Source organism: Salminus brasiliensis, chromosome 1 (genome assembly GCF_030463535.1).
Source record: "Salminus brasiliensis chromosome 1, fSalBra1.hap2, whole genome shotgun sequence".
NCBI classification, from domain to species: Eukaryota; Metazoa; Chordata; class Actinopteri; order Characiformes; family Bryconidae; genus Salminus; species Salminus brasiliensis.
Window position 1 is genome coordinate 19901448 of NC_132878.1, and position 21123 is coordinate 19922570.

The following is a 21123-nucleotide window of genomic DNA, read 5'->3' on the forward strand; positions in this document are numbered from 1 at the left end:
GATCACGCCATCAAACTGAAAGTACTACATCACTGTGAGGTGGATTTGAAGTGGATTTACCCTGAAGGTCGTGCATTTGATGTAAGTTAACAACCAAGCGCTGGTTAGAAACAGACAAACTGTGTAGATTTGCTCTCTTGCTTTATACCAGAGCTGTTCTTATTAGCTTGATTTGAAGCATCTATGGCTCTACTCCCCTGTAGAGAGGTGTACCATCTAGTGAAATCATGCTCACCAAAGATCCCAATCAGCTTTCATGGGAGAAAATAACAGTTCAACTAAACAAAGTCATTCATCAAACAGTATATACCTAAAGTATGATTTCTGTTAACCCATCAGCTTTTGCCGATCCAGGAACTTCTGCTTTCTGTCTTCTGGAATTTCCTCCAAGCTGATGCCATGGTTACTCGCTCTGTTTGACATGACATTGGTAAGTACATGGTGATACAGCATTGAGTGTGTGTATTGTATTTGCTATTTATTCTATATACATAGACAGCTTAATCATTCATATAGAGGAAAGAGGGATTGCTCTTACCCTGGTGTAAGGTCTGGAGGAATAGGCAGAGGCTTATTGAATCCTTCTCTACCGACCAACCAAAATGTCTCCTCCACTCCCTTACCCTAATCAAGAGAAAGATTGTTGCCATTGTATTTGTGTGGCAGTCCTCGTGCTGATATTCAGACATGTGGAAATGTGGAAGTGCATGCTTTTGTACGTTTGCACATTTGTTGTTTGTTTTACCTTAAGTTCCGTCTTGCCCCTCGAGTCTATTTTGTACCCGAGCTTGAGTTCTCTAAGTATCTGGACTGTGCTGATGTTCACATGTATTCTGTAAGCTGCAGGTGATCACATAAACCAACACATGAACAACTCGGTCTGATTAAGATCTCAATGCTTTCATTCAAACATCACATTCTTAAGCAAGGTTCATTCTTCCTGGTGTCCACTAGGAGTCAGCACTGTCTTTTTATTGAGTGCTATAGAGTACTGCCCTAACTTGCAGCTGACATGACTACAAAAAAGGTAGTTCATAGAGTGTAAAAGTACCCATCTAACCTTTACTTCATCGAACCTTAACCAGTTCTGATCTACATCTGCACATATCTGTAACCATAAGCAACCATTCTCTGAGCAAATCTGCTATAATCGGTGGACAGCAATAGGAGCAAGCAACCAATTTCATTTTCACTGGCTTGATCTGATCATTTTAACAGTTATTTTGAATGCTGAGTGTAACCTATAATTCATTTTTAAAATAGCTTACAACATGATGCTTAAATTAACCTCAAATCAGATGTGTCCAAAACTGTGCCCTATTCGCTATAAAGGGCATTATGGGGTTCTGACATTTTGTAATAATGTAGTGCAACATTTTCAGTGCATTGTACAAATCTTAAAATGCACCGCAATGGGTAGTGTACAAACAATGTACACTAAACAGGCTTGGAATTCCCAAATTCCTCGTGCTGTTTGGTTGAAAGATTTACATGCAGCTTCTCTAAGGAAACGGCCATTCAGACTGCTTATGCAACACAGCAGTGAGCTCACACGCATAATGAGGCGCCTGAAATGTTTTACTATCTTGACTCATTCTGGTCCCTATAACAGTGCTCTAGCTGGTAATCTGGATTTTTACATGTAGGAGGGCACAGTGAATAGAGCATGGTTTTGGGCACAGTTATGCTTTAAAACAATTAATTTTTGTTTTATTTTTTATTCATTTTATTAATTGGATTTTGGAATATCTGTGTTGCAGTTGGCCCTTAATTTCAAGCTGTTTATTTGATTTCATGTCATCTGAAAAATTAAAAGTAAAAATGGAAAGTACTGCAAATGTGGTATTAGCACTTTGAACTCATTAAAATTAAAAAGTTTTTATTATTCAGAAACTACAATAGACAATCCTGTCTTTACTGTAAATAATAATTGGGTTTCTACTGTAAATGATTCTTTATCTACTGTAAGGGATTCAGTTTCCATTGTACATGACTCTGTATGTACTATAAAGGATCCAGTATCTATTGACAATGACCTGTATCTACTATAAATGATTCAGAACAGATCTAAAAGATTCAGTGTTTTATTAATGATCGTATGTAATTCAGTATTTACTAGAAGTGATACAGTAACTGCTATGGAACTAACATGTAACTTAGGTTGTATCAGGGCAGGACATTGAATTAAGGGCCACGTTTACATTCATGATATATAGCTGACACTCTTATCCAGAGTGACTTACAAGGTTACTCGTATTACAGAGGCAGGCCAATGTAGTGTTAGGAGTCTTGCCCAAGGACTTTTATTGGTGTAACACAGCATAGTCCCCCAGACAGGGAATCGAACCCCAGTCTCCCACATGGTGTGGTAGCTCACTGGCAGGTAGTGGTGTTATCTGTTGTGCCACACCAACCACAACATGCGGGTGTTAAAGGGTTAAACAGCTGAACCTAGTGTCGGAATGAATTGCAGTTTTTCAAGGTGGCTTGATGGAGAGTTATCGGAGTATGTGTAAGTGTGTGTCCTTCTGACCCTGGGCCTATTTAAAGGTTAGATAGTTCAGAGAGAGAGAGAGAATGAGAGAGAGAGAATGAGAGAGAGAGGGAGGGAGAGAGAGGAAGGGAGAGAGAGGGAGAGAGAGAGGGAGTTCTAGGAGGACACTACCATTAAAGCAGAATTTTCTTTCTAAGTCGGCTGAAAGTCTTAAGGGCTTACAGAATGCTCTACAGCTTAAGCTCTCTGAGCCTGTCACTAGCATGAACCTGCAGAGCACACACGCATATACTTTAATACATGACTAACAATTGACTAACTGTACTGAGTTTTAGACAAAAACACCAGTACCACCTGACCATGTTAGATGTCTCTTTCTCTCTCTCTCTCTCTCTTTATCTCTCTCTCTCGCTCTCTCTCTCTCTCTTTCTCACTTACACACACAGTTTGGAATTAGGAGCATTGTGGTATGGAGTACTTACATAGCCCTGTGGATTCCATTCGAGAAGCTGTGTTTACTGTGTCCCCGAACAGACAGTACCTAGGCATTGTCAAGCCAACTACTCCAGCTACTACTGGACCTGTTTTACACACACAAACACCATGTAGGCATAAATCAGTACAGTAAGGTAGTGAAGGTAGTGAATTAACAATATACATCTAGCTCTTTAATAAAGCCCACTTTGAAATATCTGATTCAATAAAAATAATAAAACAATCAATAATAAAAGGATTGATTGTAAAATGGCCCGCTTTGTCCCATGGCTGTGGTTTTAAGTGTTCCAGTGCCGCAGCCCTTGAAGTACAACCTGCTCCGTGTTAATGGGTTTGTACTAATGAGTTTGGGGGTGGTGGGCTGGTGTGTAATTGGATGAGGCAGCTAATTGGATGTTGCCTGGGATTGGTGTTGCACTCGGAATGCACAGCCGTCAGAGGACAAAGAAGGAAAGCAGGAGGCTCATGTATGTGAGATGAGAGGCACAAGTATTGGGACAGTGAAGCAAAAAAAAAAAAGGTTATGCATATTTCAGATTTGAAGATTTGGAATCTGAGGAAAATATATGTTTATCTTTATACTTCATAAAATATACATTTTATGTTTTATCACATAATCACATGCTGCTCATCTAATGTTTTATCTGAAATGAATGACCTAATAGAGAGCTTGTTTGATTGCATTCAGCCACAAGAGCATTAGTGAGGTCAGATAATAGATATTGGATGATGAGTCCTGGATCACAAAACGCTACTTTGGAGGTATTGGATGGAGCTCAGTCACCCCAGAGAACCACTGTTTCTCCTTAATGTTGTTTTTATACCCTCTTGTCGATCTTATGCTCACATGTGGCTGCTCCAGAGTTTACCATTCCTTTGGACATGCTCATAACAAGCAGCATAGAAATCTGTTTTAGCAGCAGGTGCAACTTAAAGTAGCAGAATTCCCTTAGGAGTGTCCATATATAATACATCTTGTATCTCCATTTTTAGCAGTTTGTCATTTTTTAACACACACCAAACAGACAAATGTATTGGGACACCTGTTCCATCTTCCACTGTTTGGAATTGGAAATTGGAATTGGAAAAAAAGAGTTCATTCTGCTTTTGTAGGAGTAACAGTCTCTACTGTATTCTACTGGAAACCTTTCTACTAGAGTTTGGAGCACTGCTGTGAGGACTCGACTGCATTCAGCAACAAGAGCCTTGGCCAGATCAGGTCAGGATGTTCCCCAATTCATCCCAAAAGTACTGGATGGAGCACCATCATTCCAGAAAACACAGTTCCACTGCTCCACAGCTCAAGGCTGGGGGGCTTTAGACCCCTCTAGCCCACACCAGGCATTAAATATAGTACAAACAGTTTTATGTTAATCTGCTCCAAGGAGTCCAAGGAGTCGATTGGCAGTACTCCTCTACAGGGATTAGACAAGCTGTATGTGTGTATTTGCATGAGCAATGGCTGAATGCATTTAATAGAAGAGGTGTCCACAAACATTTGGACACATAGTGTAATTAAAATCGATAATTATTGCAGTGTCTAATCCCCTGAATCCCCTGGTGTACCTTATTTTTGCGTATTGACACATGTACTCACCTGAGTGCAGTCCGATACGGATTCTGACTTTAACACTGGGCATGTGTCTCATCCGGAATGTCCCGATGCAGGACAATATGTCCAGAGACATGTTAGCCATCTCTGCGGCGTGCCGGTTGTCATTGCGGGTGGGGACTCCAGATGCCACCATGTACGCATCCCCAATAGTTTCCACCTGTCAGCCAAAACACAGCAGACGGATGAGCTACTTACACCAACATGGAGAGCTAAACACACTCAGTTGACTTCACAAACACACCTCCACTCCTACATACGCATATGCACTCTCTTCTGATCACATTCTGATCTTTTGTCTAAGGCTGAGTGTTGTAGAAGTGTTGTTGCTTTATCCTTAGCCTGCATCAGTGCAGCAAAGAGGTCGAAATATTTTTAAATGGAAAGAATAAACGGCAGCGTACTGACCACAGTTGTGTTGAATATCTTTTGTCACAGCCACACTAGCCACATGTAAGCGTGAGAGTGCAGTTTGCACATGGGAAATACCTTAAAATATCATAGAACGGTCATTTCAAAATATAGAACTATATAGAAAAATATGATGTGTAAGCACAGTAACATCAAGTACTATATTAATGAATTATTAATGAGTTATTGTCAAATGGTATTTTCACACTTTTATTTATTTAATACTTTATTTAATGCATTAATAGATTCAAGCACTTTTACTTATATTCAAGCGGAAGGTAATCTACGATTCACCACAGTTACAGTTTATCCATTAACATTTAGTTACCTAGTAGTAAAGTTAAAGTAAAATACTTTAATTATTTAAATTTAATTATACAGTACAATTGAATTTTATATTTATATTGAATTAATGGTTCATTCAAAGAATTTATTTGGATTACCCACTGTTTACAGTGCACAGTGACTTTTTACAGACTGTTTTATAGGCTTATCGCTTTAGTTTTATTTCTATTTTTTGTGGAAAGGTTTTACTTTTACTATAGTTGGTATTTCTCACTACTTTGAGTTTGAGTGTTTAGGCTACTCATCAGCTCATATCTGCTGAGTTAATAGCTTGAGAAGGCTTCACAGCAGTCTGCAGGTGGGCCAAGTTGATTGGGTCAGCATTCACTCGAGTGCTGGTGCATACCTTGTAGACGTCATGCATGCCGATGATGGAGTCGAAGGATGTGTAGAGGTCATTGAGCAGGTCCACAACCTCGATGGGTTCGCTCAAGGCTGAGATAGTGGTGAAGCCCACGATGTCACTGAAGTAAAGCGTTACCTCTGAGAAATGCTCCGGCACCACAGGCTTCCCTGTTTTCAGGGCCAGGGCCACTGACCTGGGAGAAGGGAGGATCATGATTCAATGGATTTGCAGTGTTGTGGATTTGTGTGATTGGTCTGTGTTTTATGAAGGATAACTCATGCAGTGTATAATATTGTGTTTCATACACATAACAATGTAATAAGGTTCATTGTTAGAGTTTCAAATGCACGATATATGAGCAAAACTCACTTGGGCAGCATCTGAGCCACCAGGGCGTCAGTTTTCTGCCTCTCGACCTCCAGCTCCTCTGTCCTTTCCCGAATCAGATCCTCCAGGTTAGTGGAGTACTGCTCCAGCATGCGCAGCATGGAGTCTATGATGTTTGTCTTCTTCCCTTTACTGATGGTCTTAAACTGCAACACAGAGAGAGGACCAGGAGGAGGACATAAGAATAGAATTCACTGACAAACTGTATAATAAAACATTACAGCATATATACAGTTTAAATTACATAACAACGACAGTAAGAACTCCAGACTTCAATTAAAGCATAGAGAACTGCAGGAGATTATGCTCTGGAGGCAAAGATACAAGCTTCTGAAAATTAGGCTATGTAATTGTGTGCATGCAACCTTCTAAAGTATGCAATGACAACCACAAATAGCATTTACTATTACTGTGTATATACTGGTGCATTATGTATATATGTAAATATGTGTATATGCTGGTGCATTATGTATGTATGTAAATATGTGCATATGCTGGTGCATTATGTATATATGTAAATATGTGCATATGCTGGTGCATTATGTATATATGTAAATATGTGTATATGCTGGTGCATTATGTATATATGTAAATATGTGCATATGCTGGTGCATTATGTATATATGTAAATATGTGTATATGCTGGTGCATTATGTATATATGTATATATGTGTATATGCTGGTGCATTATGTATATATGTAAATATGTGCATATGCTGGTGCATTATGTATATATGTAAATATGTGTATATGCTGGTGCATTATGTATATATGTATATATGTGTATATACTGGTGCTCTATGTGCATTATGTGCATTATGTATATAAGGCTGCAGGCCCACCAGTTTTGAACAGTTATGAATATGCATCTGAAGATCTCCTAAAGCAGTGGCTCCCAACCCTGGTCCTGGGGTCCCCTGCTCTAAGACAATACTGTCAACTTAGGAAGAGCAAGCTGATTAGCTGATTAACTGGATCAGGCGTGTTGGGAGCAGGGTAAACACTATAAATGTTCAGGGCAGGGGGTTCTCCAGGGCCAATGTTGAGAACCACTGTCCTAACACACACAGTTGTCTACCTGTCTGAAGATCTCTTCGAATGTAGGTCTGACTTCAGGCTCTTCGCTCCAGCTCTGTTTCATCAGCTGGATCACCTCTAGTGGAGCCTCGTCCACTGATACACTCGGCCGGCATAGAGGAGGAGGAGAGCGTACCTTCTCTATGATCTCTGCACACACACATACACAGGTAGTTCTTAGAGGCACACAGTGTGTTGGAAGCAGGAAAAATGGGCAAGCAAAACAATCTGAGCGTTGGGATAACACAGCATCTTTAGAGGACTTGTGGAGTCCATGCCTCGACAGGATAAAGCTGCTGTGGCGGCAACGGTGGGGCCTACACAATATTGGGCATGTGGTTTAATGTTATGTCTGGTTGGTGTACAAGTTATATAGGTTCTTTAAACCTTTAAAAAATCAAAAATGGGATTTTCCTTGAACCATCTACTGAAAAGTTTATCTTTCAGCAGTGTACATTTTTAGACGTTTTAGAAGATATAGCCCTGAATGTGAAATATTGTGTATTTCAGAGTGGAAGTTTGGATCATATGAACTCACTTGAAGGTGTCTTACTGCACCACTAATTTGTTAATCACAGAATCCTAAATGACTAATCACAAGCTATTTTCACCACAGTGTGTATGTGTGTGTGTGTGTGTGTGTAAGAGACCTGTTGGCGGCATGTCCAGCATGCAGAAGGGAGCGCTGCGGGAGATGACCTCCTGCATGATGATGGAAAAGCTGTAGACATCTCCTGGATATGTACCCGTCTTCATCAGCTTTGCACTTCGGAGCATCTCTGGGGATGTCCATAAGAGATCTAGAGAAAACACAGCATGGGGTTGCCATGAGACCAGACGAAGGGACACTGAAACAATAGACAAGAAGCATCTGGAATAACAAACTCTATAAGGGAGGAAACATTAATGAAAAGGCCTGGGTTACGTGGAGACATGGGATGAGACCAAACCAATAAATATAGTAACATGCTGTCAGAAAAAGTGAATACGGTGGTTAAACACCTTATTCAGACTGTGTTTCTATCTTGTCCTCTGGGAAACTTGCAAGAAAATTAGCAACTGTTTTTCACTGAACTCAGTGGTGATCTGATCCTTTTTAGTCCCATCCAGAGACACATTGCTGTGATTTTCCAAACAGCCTCGCATTGGGAAAACGGTTTTCGGCTGCTGCTACATGCAGAATTTGGTATCAGAGCAGACATACCCATCAGAAATCTGCTGCTAGATACTAAACACCTAATGTAGATTGCAAGTAATGTAAGATTATACCCCACTAACTAGCACTTTGTAAACTGCATACTTAATTTACCACAAACGGTTATCAGTTAGTTATCTCAAATGATGGAATTATGTGAAATTTGCCAGGTTTCTAACATTGACACTCTGGCGGTGTTACCTCTAAAAATACAAAGAAAGTCTATAAACTATTTTAAGTGGGTTTATGCTGGTCTGGTGTTGATGTGATGCTGGTTGAAGAGAATATCAGTGTTTAAAACACAACTATTCTGCTATTCTGGCCTGTGCTGGGTTTTTTTTTAAAGCCAGAAACAGTACTTCCATTTTTATAGATGTGTGGAACCACAGATATGGCAACATTTTTAATTGTATTTTTACCTGGACTAGTTTGAGACACATATCTGATTCAGGAATACAGTTAGCATAATGCTAAGATGGATTACCAGAGGTATTTAAACAACCTCTTACTCACTGTCTAGTACAACCCATCTCCTCCCTCGTGTAAATACGCTTAAATATATTTCATATCTTCTCTGTTCTAATAACTGTTTCCCAAAAGACAAGATCTGGACTACCAGCTACTGATTTCAAGCCATATCTGACCCCACCTCCCTCCTTTCACATACCACCACCATGCATAGTTACAGGAATCTGCCAACTTGGAAGGTTATTAGAAATCAGTACACTCAATAAATATGTGATACACTGAATGTTTTTTTTCTTTCTATTTAATGTGGCCTATATGCCAAATCATCCGTACTAGTATATTCACACACTGGAAAAAGCACACACTGAAGCACAGAATTGACCAAATCCATCATTTATACTACAAATATACTACACTGACATTTACTGCTGCAAGTAATTAAACCAATATACAATGTAAAGTTGATGTAGTAAATTGCATTACTTCTTTCAGCACACACACATGCGCACACATCTGCATCCTACCCTCTGGTTGGCTCTCATCGTGGGAGATGTTTTGAGAGTTCATGATTTCGTTCAAGCCGTAATCCGTCACCTTCAGAACAAACCGTCCGTCTACCACACAGTTACGAGACTTCAGACGGCCATGGATGATGGCCCGATGATGCAGGTACTTCATTCCCTGGGAGAGAAGAGGGAAAGGTTACGGAGGGATGAAGAGTGAGTAAGTGGATAGAATGAAGAGATGAGTGTTGAGGGGAACATGAGGGGACAACTCTTTCCATTCATACATTCATTCATATTTATGTCCCACACTCTAGTAAAGTGTGTGTATGTCCTCTCTGTATGCCTCACTGTGTGTGCTGATGTGTACAAATTCGCTTCTCCTTCTGTCTGGACCGGCAGCAAGTCTCTACTTTCCATTTCCAGTTAGCCTGTAATTTATGGAATTTATTTTCTCAGTTAATTCAAGGTTTATTTAGTTTTACCTATTTAATATTTTGAATTTTTAAACTTGCGTCTTGTTCAGGCTGAAATGTGAATGGTGTGGATGTCTAGAGAGAGTAATGAGAATGCATATAAGTGGTGGTTAGCCCTGGTAAGTGAAATGTCCACAGCATAACTAAAGGTCACACATAACTAATGTAATGAATATGTTATCATACACAGTCTGTTCTTCATAAAAAAGAAGACACTGAATGTAACCATATTGTAAAAGGTGGAGGAGGCAGTGGGCTGGTTGAAAAATGAATGTGATATGGTGGCTTGCCATTCATAAAAAATTGCTACATCAGCTTTAGGATTAAGAAAGAAGGAAAGCCCCTGCCTGTTTTTGTAGGTATGTAGAAAAGAGTGAAACCAGCAACACTAGATGACTGGAGAATTCCACACTTCTATTTGTAACCAACACGTTTCAGCTCATGTACAGCTGTAAGCTTTTAACTGCATCTGTCCAATCTTCGAAATAAGACCATACAAGACAAAAATGCAATTATTAATAATATTTAAAGGGGGAAGACTACAGTTTAAAGAGAAATAAACTATTATATACAATAAAGCTCATAGCTTTACACTTTACTTGTGGATGCTGCCTCTGTAACTTCCTTTGTTCAATAGGGGCTATTAAAATTATGGTAAGTACGAGTCCCCAACACATGAACACCCCCTTAAGTTCCCGGGTTGAGGTGACCTTTAACCTTTTTCCATGGTGAAGAAGACAGAATCAGTACTGGATGGTACATATTTCACATTAATTTAATGTAACATTAAATTATGAAATTAATTATTCAGTGTAATCTGTGTGCATTTAACTTGATTTAGAACAATTCATAGCAAACCGACGACACTGCTAGCACGGTGCAAGTTATTAACGTGGCATTAGCTGCCATTTTCATGTCACTCCGACTTGCTTGTAATTCTGACACACAAGTGGGAAATAGGATCTTCCTACTAGCACCAGAATGCAACATTAATTAACCAAAGGCCCCTGAGCTATCAACCCATTGGTTACAAGTCAAAAGTGTTGAATTCTCCAATCAGGTGTTGCTGGTTTTACTCTTTTCCACTGTCTTTATATTGTACCAAGCACCTTATTGAATAGTGAAGTTGCACCACCTGAGTAATAAGAACAACTTGAAAACAACAAGGTGATATATAATAGTTCTGCAGCCTTAAGGAATAAGTGTGCTGGTAGTACCAGAAAAGTGTAAGACTGGCAGTTGTACAGAGGACTGACCATGCTTGAAACATAAAGCCGTTCCTGTACTAGAACATCTCTAGCTGCATCACTAACTGCTTTGGTAAAGCTGAAATTCTTTCTTTGTCAGTCTGCTAAATCTTGTTCTGTCACCCTTTGCAGAGCTGGCAACTGTTTGCTCCTTGTGACTAGCTAGAATGAAGCCTGATCAACAATCTACAATTTGTTTGCTGTTGAACTGATCTAAATAACCGATAAGACTCTGAACTGATAAGACTCACAGCTGTGAGCATCTGTGAACGAGTTGTGCTGTCTTTTTGTGAACCACCTACCATATACCACACACTAACTTGGCTTTAGCCCAGATGACCAGATATCATTTGGGTGGTGGATCGGTCCCATCACAGCAGTGACTCCAACATGGCATTAGCATGATAGTGTGTGTGGTGCATATAGCTCTATACGTAGTGTCTCCTGCCTGTCTGTCTCACCCTGATCAGGTCCATGAGCAAGGACGATTTGAACATCCAGTCCAGCCTCATGTCCTCATTGTTGAGCAGGTCCTCCAGGCTGCCTCGTGTGCAGTGTTCCACCACTATCCCGAAAATTCCAGAGTCTAGGAACAGTCCCAGGAACAGGTTCAGGTTCTCCTGACGCATATCCCTTAGCTGGAGAGTAACAGAGAAGAAATAGGGGAGTCAATTCCTGCTTTAAAGAACACATATTACAGAAGAACTTTTTAAAATACCAGATATTAATATATGATATGTTTCACAAAAAACTAATATTTTTGTATTCACTTGTTTAGCCTATCATTTTTTAGCCATGCCCCTTCACAGTGAAGTTATAAGGAGTGTCTTTAACCAGGTACAAGGGCAGTCATTCAGCACAGAGTTCTCTCTTTCATTCCCTCTATCTCCCATTCTCACCTTAATGAAGTTGTTCTGGGTATTGTCACTGATTTCTGAGACTGATGATCCATTGGGACATTTCTTCAGCCATACCCAGTCACCCTGTCAAATACAAAGCACACTTTAGCATAAACATTTCACCCACCTCAGACATGGGGACAGTAACAGAAGCGTGTTGTAATTTCATATGACTTTATTTTATTTCTTCACAGCTCATTGGACCAATCAGGGAATTTCTGCTGAAAGTGTGGATTCAAAAACTTCAAATTGTTACACCTACTGTTTGTAAGTACACTGTACACAAAAAAAGGCTATTTGACTCCTAACAGTAGTGGAATCCTTTTTATAAAAGGTTCATTAGCTCATTGAACCCCATGATTAGTATTCAGTTATTAATCCCAATGCAGATACTATTGTAAGTTATTTGGTAACCATTTATTTTAGCAAATCGTGTGGAGTTCCACAGGGTTCTCTTTTAGGGCCTATGAATTTAATGCTAATCATGCCAAAAATGTAGTTCTAAGAAAGAAGACATGATGTGGGATGGTGTGAGCTTACATACAGGCTCTAAGGGCTTAAAGAATCAAATAATAGGAGTGTTCCTCGTATATAAAGAGTCATTTTACCAGGCAAAGAACCATTTAAGCATTCAAATATTTATTTGGCATGTCATTGCTTTTATTAAAGTAGCACACAAGGAGCACCCTCCGTTTAAGATGCAGGAGATTAGGGATGATGCATCTGATATTTTTTAAGTATATCCAGCACCCATAGAAAGTGAACCCTGTACAATTTGTTTGTATTTCTGCTTAAATGTGATCTAATGACCAGTTGAAATAATGTATAAATGATCATTTCAAGCAAAATATATTATATATTTTATTATTATATTTCAGGACAAATATATGCAATTTTATATCCCATTTCAGGACAAATGTATGCAGAAACCAGTTCCTTTATGTAGAAACTAATTTATGGTTTATAATATTTAAGAATATAGAGATATATAACATTATATTGTACAGGGTTATTTTAGCACAGTAGCACAGTGTATACATCATCAAATATTGTTTAAAAAGATCAAATAGTCAAATTGCCAGATAGATTTCTATGTCACAGTGTACCCCTAGAAGGTAGAATTTGAGTGGTGGGTCATTCTCAGCACGGCAGGGACACTGACGTGGTGACAGCTTGTTATTGTGTGCTGAGCTGGTTTGAGTGTTTCAGACTCGCTGGACTGAGAATAGTCCACCAACCAGAAACCTCCAGCCAACAGCGTCCTGTGGTCAGCATCCTGTGTCTACTGATGAAGGACTAGTGCAATACACTAGTGCAATACAGTCTGACTGTAGTCCACTCTCTTGTATGGTCAGTGGAGCTGGTGAGGGGCAGAGTTCATTACAAACCAGGGGTGGTCAGAGTATTCTGATATGACTGTGTGTATCTAAATAATAAGTGGTGTAAAGCAGGTGTTGAGTAATACTACAGTCATTTGTGATGTCTATAGGTTACTTTCATTTATAAAGTGAAATATTCTGAACATATATACCTCAAACACAGCGACGCTGGAGCTTTCGGGCGTGGAAGTGATGTAGCTCCGTCCAGACACTGAGTGGCGAGGGGTCTTCACATCTAGCTGACTCTTTACTAAACTGTCTTCATTCAACTTCTACAGACAGACAGAGAGAGAGTGTGAGAGAGAGAGACACAGAGAGTTATTAAAAGAGGATGAGTCACAGGGTGGATGTAAATGAAAAGAGAAGGAAAGCTGGAGTAATAACACTACTGCAATAATACAGAAAAAGAAATAGAGAGAGAGAGTTATCAACCTTCTTGCTGAGTTGTGTGTTGATAAAGACCAGGTCATCCAGTGTGAGCACTAGCTTAGGGGGGGCTCCAACTCCACCTCCTCCTCCAAACGCTGCTAAAATACCCACCTGGCCATTTCCTCTACACACACACACACACACACACACACAAACACACATGTTTAATGCAAAATCAGTAAGATGTGGAGTAGCTGTGAGGCCATATTTAACCAGTTCATATATTACATATCCAGATAATCTCCAGACAAGATTTAGCCACAATCCATTTACACTTAGATGTGTGTAATATTGCAAATTTGAACTGGGGGGAGGGGCTCCTTTTGATTAGTCAGTTAATAATGTCACTAGTGAAAGCACTTGCTAAGAGTAAAGATGATGTGTGTGTGACATGAAGAACCAGAGAAGCAGATGCACATATACATGGCTCCAGTGCATCTCAGATCATTCGAGATAGGATACTGTCTCGCATGGACTTTTCTTGACTGGATATGAATCAGTTTAATGCAAGACACAGGACGTAGCTTAGGCAGACATTTTTAAACCAATGGACCAATCAACCAAGATGTCCTCATTCAGCTGTTCCATATTCATCTATCACTTCTGCTTCTACACCCGTTACTTTCCCACTTTACCCTTCACTACCATGATATCTGATACATACTCTCCCTCCCTTCCATAATGTCCACTTCACTTCCATGCTCTACACTTCATCTTTACATGCCTCACTTCACTTGCATGCTCTATGCTTCACTTCACCATAACTTTACACTTCACTTCCCTCCATACATGTCAGATGCTGTGCTTCATTTCACACAATCTACTCTTTACTTTCACAAGCCTTGCTTCATTTTTCACCTTCACTTTCACACTCTCTGCTGTACTTTCACACAATACACTTCACTTTTACACTCTACTTTCACACAATACACTTCACTTTCACACTCTCTGCTCTACTTTCACACAATACACTTCACTTTCACACTCTCTGCTCTACTTTCACACAATACACTTCACTTTTACACTCTCTGCTGTACTTTCACACAATACACTTCACTTTCACACTCTACTTTCACACAATACACTTCACTTTTACACTCTACTTTCACACAATACACTTCACTTTTATACTCTACTTTCACACAATACACTTCACTTTTACACTCTACTTTCACACAATACACTTCACTTTTATACTCTACTTTCACACAATACACTTCACTTTCACACTCTCTGCTCTACTTTCACACAATACACTTCACTTTTACACTCTACTTTCACACAATACACTTCACTTTTACACTCTACTTTCACACAATACATTTCACATTTACACTCTCCGCTCTACTTTCACACAATACACTTCACTTTCACACAATACACTTCACTTTCACACAATACACTTCACTTTTTACACTCTCCGCTCTACTTTCACACAATACACTTCACTTTTTACACTCTACTTTTACACTTTCCACTTTAATTTCACAAAAAGCACACTCTCCACTTTACTTTCACACAATACACTTCACTTTCACACTCCCCACTTTACTTTCACACTCTCCACTCTACTTTCACACAATACACTTAAACTTTCACAATTTCACACTTCTACTTTAATTCCAAGCTGTACGCTTCACTACTTACTTTTCACTTTCACATTCTATTTTTGACTTTCATGCTCTACTTCCATGCTTGATGCTTAACTTTTTATGCTCTCTACTTCACTTTCACAAATTACACTTTGCTCTCCCACATTTTGCTTCACTTCCCAAGATCTCCACTTCACTTTCACACTTCCCACTTCAGTTCTATGCTCTATGCTTCACTTTCACACTCTATTTTTACTTTTACACACTACACGTCCTTTTCATGCGCTCCGCGTCACTTCCCAAGCTTTCCACTTCACTTTCACACTTCCTACTTTTGTTCCATGCTTTATGCTTCACTATTTACACTGCACCCCTACCCTTTCACGCAGTCCGCTGCAATTTCACACTTTTTGCTTTACTTTCATGCACTACACTTCACTTTCACACTTCACACTTTACTTCCACACTATTCACATCTGTTCCATGGTAACCTCTTCCCTTTCACACTTTCAACTTCACTAACATACAGGGCAGTGGTGGCTCAGCGGTTAGAGCACAACAGGGTTGTGGGTTCGATTCCCGGGCTCGGCAAGCTGCCACTGTTTGGCCCTTGAGCAAGGCCCTTTACCCTCTCTGCTCCCCGGGCGCTGGAGTTGGCTGCCCACCGCTCTGGGTGTGTGTGTGTACTCACTGCCCCTAACACGTGTGTGTGTGTGTGTGTTCACTACCAGATGGGTTAAATGCGGAAGACACATTTCGCTGTACAGTGTACACTGTACAGTGACAAATACGTGCACCTTTACCTTAACAAACCTCCATACATATTAAATACCACAACAAGTAAAAGACACAATTGAACCAGTGGCCACAGAAACAGGCTCTTACTTCATATGGTAGAGGAAAACACTAGCACCCACTAAAGAGCAGAGGAGGAGGAGGAGGAAAAAGAAGGTCACCCCATCCATACCTGTACAAAAGAGAAGCAAATCTGTGAAATTTGCAGCAAAATCATTTTTAAATGCTTAGGTTTTTAAGATATCTATGTATCCAGGACAATTCAACCAGCATGCTGTCTCATTTAACACACATTTAACATAAAAATGGGTTATAAACCTCCTTGACAGAGATATGGTGATAGTTAATTAACTAAGGATTTACCAATATTAACTTTCAGATGATGATAACTGATCATATCTCGCCGACACTGATACCAATAACCAGTCATTTAACTATTTTCCATATGATTATTAATAATTAGGGATACACAATAATATCAGTATGGGCAGAGGAACACATTTGAGTGAACACATGAAGTGTAGCTGAATGTGGTCTCTTACCGCCGCTGCAGGCTATGTATCTGCTGAACCAGCAGTTGGGGTCAGTGCTGGGCGATGCACCAGCGAAGTGAATGGACTTGCCCATGTACTTCAGTGCCCCGAACTTGCCATAGGTGTGTGCCGCCTCCAGGGTGTGCGTTCGGTACAAGCTGGAACCCACCCCGTCTGTGTCCAGCACCACATACCGGGTCTGCATGCCCTCGCCTTCCTTTCCTGCTGAGACGGGCTGGTTGAAGCCACTGAACTCAAAGCCGCCCTCATTCTGAGCGAGAGCCTCTCCGGTCACCCAGCGGCCCCCGCTGGCCGCCCGGCTCTGCTCCACTGCCATCGCTGTGTAGTACAGCATGTTATAGATGGTGGCAAAAAATGGAGAGACCTGTACAGAGAAACAGAAACCACTAGTATATATATATATATATATATCCCAGCACTACAGTTTGGAACCCTGCTTTGAGGATTTGTGAGGTCAGGTGCTGACAGATGTAATATGATTAGTTCAGAAATGTACAAATGCCACTCCAAATTATCCAAAAAAGCTACTGGATGGAGCTCCATTGCTCCAGAGAACAGTTCCACTGCTTCACATATCCACAGCTCAATGCTAGGGGGCTTCATATCCCTCTTGTCCATTCTTTGCATTGGGCATGGTGACCTTAGTTTCATGTGGGGTTACTTCAGGGCATTCCATGCAATGGGTGCACCTAAATTCACAGATGAGAACCTTTGAACATCTAGCCTGTATTCATTATTTTTTATTTATGGCTAGGCAGGATATAATATTAACACATGTTATATCATGTTGCCAAATATCAATAAACAAAAAAAGACAATAATGTGTTGATGTAATATCACATATTATATAATCACACAATTGAGTAGGCCCCCCTTGTGCCACGACAACAGATCTGACCATTCAAGAAATGGACTCCACAAGACCTCTGAAGGAAGCAGCAGATCCTTTAAGTACTGTAAGTTGTGAGGTGGGGCCTCCATGAATCGCATCATTGACTCTTAGGTGCCCCAGTTGTCTTGCCATCGCAATTTGACCCTTGGTAAAGTGGCTCAGATACTCTTATTCTTGATAATTTCTCCTGCTTTTAACTCCTAATATCACCATTAGCAACTGACTATTCACTTGCTGCCTAATACATCCCACTCCTTGACAGATACTGCTGTAGATGAAGATCATCAATGTTTCTCACTTCACCTGTCAGTGGTATTAATGTTATTGCTAATGTTATTTCTGTGGAAATTATGTACTCATTTATGTGAATAGAATTCATTGCATTACTCTTTCTATTTGCTATTTATTGTGTTTCGGGTCTATTCAGGGCTCTTGTAGCCAGGGGTATGGTAACATTTTTAAGGACTATGCATGCAATTATTAATTAAATTAATACTAGTATTGTAATCTCCAAAAAGCTGCTATACCCTACCCCTCCATACAATCTCTTTTTGAATGGAAGGCGCTTTGTTTTAGTGCTAAACCGTATTGTTAAACCCATCAAAAACATAAGGTACTATATCACCTGTTCAGAACTAGTGGGGTAAGCGGGGCACAACCTAGTAACACATGAAATGACCCCAAACTGCCACGGCCTTACCTGTTCAGGTGCAGCAGTGCTGCGAATCTCATGTCTGTCCTGGGCTTCTTTAAAGGACTCGTAGAAGTTTTGATCTCCTTGGTCTATTGTGACGGTGAGGACTCCATCGTACGCCCGTCGTAGCTTGGTGTCGTTAGCCAGCACCGGGTAGCTCACATTTTTATATGGCAAAGGGTAGAGCAGTGTGTCGTATGGGATGAAGACGTAGCCACGGTCAATCATGCGCATGTGGGTCGCTGTGGTCAACAGTTTATGCTGGGCCTCTCCACCCATAAGGACAGAGTGCATGCACATGATGACCACTGCAGAGATGGACAGGCACACAAACAGACAGGCCAATACATAGACAGTTTAAGTGATTGCACAATTCAGTTCAGTGTATTTTGTTGTAGGGTTAGGGCTGCATCAGCCTGACGGTGATGATTCAGCTGCATAAATTCTGGAATCTCAGACCTATGTCCTACAGTCCTAGACTAAAACATTTTCCAATGGTGATTCAACACTGACATTGCAATTCATAGGTTCATCTAACCAAACTATAGCTGCTCAGCCAAGACATGTTTGTTGTCTGAAGTTTACACTGGAGTTATGAAGCATAAACATATTAGTGGACGCTTATGGGCAGGAAAGCGCCTTGATAGAAAAGTGTGTGATGATTTAGCAATGCAGGTTGCTGAGGCTAATAGGCTTGATAGATAGATAGATCACTTTATTTATCCCACAGGGAAAGTCAGTTTTTACAGCAGCAAAATCAAACAAGAGAGCAGCATGATAGAGGCATAAAAGCGTAAAAGCTTGCACTGCTTTGTTACAACTAAAGAGCCCAGTCACCAAAAATGACTTGTCTAATCAACTGCATGTGAGGTAAGAGATTTTTGTAATAAGGCATTAAGATGTGAAGTCATGAACAATCTCTACAGACACACCTCTCACACGGTCTGCATCCCGTACTTTCTGCAGAGCCTTCCTAGGCCCATCTTTGTCCGACTCCAAGGTGACCACAGTGCTGACAGGCAGACCCAGGCCGCGAAGTGAGGAGGCCAGCTCTTGTCCAGTTGCCTCCCAGATATCGCTCTCCTCGGACACGATGGCCACGTGTGCCCAGCGGAAGAAGCGCAGAACGGCAAACAGCACGCGGGACGAGAGCGGCAGTGGACGTGTAAACGTAGGGTGCATGCCATCCTCCATTTTTGCCTTCAGGCAGGCCCAAGACAAGAGGCCTGCATTCCAGTTCTTTGTCAGCAAGGCGGCAGAAGAGCAGTAGCCTGGGTTTGCTGGCCCCAGGAAGGCCGAGCCATAGCCCTCTAGCTCTGCAAATCGGGCCAGAGCTCGGGACGTCTGGCAGTCTTCATTGATAAGCGTGTAGTCGTACCAGTAGCCTTTGTTGAGGTTGGGGTCCTTGTTCATGCGGCTAATAGCCAATCGAGCAGCCAAGTCAGGGAGGGCCTTGGAGTACAAGGGATCACATGTCCAGGGCCCCACAATGGCAATCTTGAAGGTGGCTCCCCAGGCTTCACAGGGAAAGCAAGAGATCATTAATAGAGGCAGGAGAAGCCAGTTGCCCCACAAGCCATGGCCCCGCAGTACCCGGTTTGAAGGCATAGGGGTGTCACTTTCATTACAGTCCTGGTGGGTACTTCCTTTTTGATGTCTCTTCTTTTTCGATTCTGAGCGCCATCGTGGATGGTACGATTGCCAGAGAAAGCTAGAGTCCCTGTGGGTGGCCATTTTGGTTTTCTTTTGACTCTATAACTCGAAATAAATTGAAAAGGATGAAGTTTGTGTTTGTGAGTGTATGAGTCTGTGAGTTGTGGTGCGTGTGGCTGTGTACGTAGGGGTGTTAAAGAGCCACTCTGGTTGTTCTTTGGTCTTTAGTGGGGTGCTAGCCTAACACTGGGCCAGACATTGCACAATACCCAGCCATCCCTGAAGAGGTGAAGTGTGTGTCCATGTGTTTGCATGTATGTATCAGGCAGAAAAGAGGTGAGGTAGAGGTGTGAGGCAAAGAAAGGGACAAAGGAAAGGACAGGAGAAGAAAAAAACAGAAGACAGAATTTTAGACATTTAGATTACAACAGGCAAGCCAGCAGACATTAGCTGAAGCTGTTCCACTCCTTTATATTTGTCATTTGACAGATCCTGAACTTTTCCAGAGCCACGTAGGCTAGTTCAGTGGTTTTGAAGTCTAGTTCTGGGAATCATGCTCTGCTGAATGTCAGGTTTTCTCCTCCCCAATGCACCTAATCCATCTCACAAAATGCTTGATAATGAGCTGATGTACAGATCAGATATGTTGGGGCAGTGAATAGTTGACACCAGGCATGGCAGTGGGTCCCCAGGACTGGACTTAAAAAACACTGTGCTAGACTGTAGAGCAGTGGTTCCCCACCTCAGTGTCTTCCCAGATCCAAAGGCACCTGTTGCAACTAATCAGATAAAATGCTCCTGAGTTGAAGTTGGGGTGCTTTAACGGAAAAAGCACTAAACTGCCCAGCATGGGGGTACCTCACAACCAGAGATGGGAACGTGTGGTCTAGAGATACCATTGAGCTAAGCTAAGGTACTACCAGAAACAGGAGTCAGAGCAGATGACAGTGGCCTGCAGCAATCCTATCAGGTAAGAGTTGAACCAGTCTCTTGGGATCTTTCTAATATTAACCCACTCCTATAACAGTTTTGTGCATATGTCCAAGAAGAGAACAGTACTGATGCTTCTACATTCCAGGATGACACATGGAGGGTGCCTAAATGCAAATCTGTGGGCAAGGGGGGCTACCAGGGATTTTGGGCCCAATCAAAGTTACTATACTGGGCCCCACAAATCTAA

At 41.1% G+C, this 21123-nt stretch overlaps 1 protein-coding gene across 1 annotated transcript; it reads right to left on the reverse strand.

The window, feature by feature from the left end:
• Window positions 1-327: 327 nt before the first annotated feature.
• On the reverse strand, window positions 328-20024 carry gucy2d (guanylate cyclase 2D, retinal). The gene is made up of 18 exons (XM_072693505.1): window positions 19223-20024; window positions 18297-18598; window positions 16693-17068; window positions 16241-16322; window positions 13767-13887; window positions 13487-13606; window positions 11956-12039; window positions 11518-11694; window positions 9355-9511; window positions 7818-7967; window positions 7169-7317; window positions 6073-6236; window positions 5704-5896; window positions 4587-4761; window positions 2977-3075; window positions 746-840; window positions 539-624; window positions 328-412 (listed from the first exon to the last, which is right to left on the reverse strand). Exons 1-18 carry the CDS (start codon window positions 20022-20024, stop codon window positions 328-330), a joined length of 3417 nt encoding a protein of 1138 aa, XP_072549606.1.
• Window positions 20025-21123: the final 1099 nt, after the last annotated feature.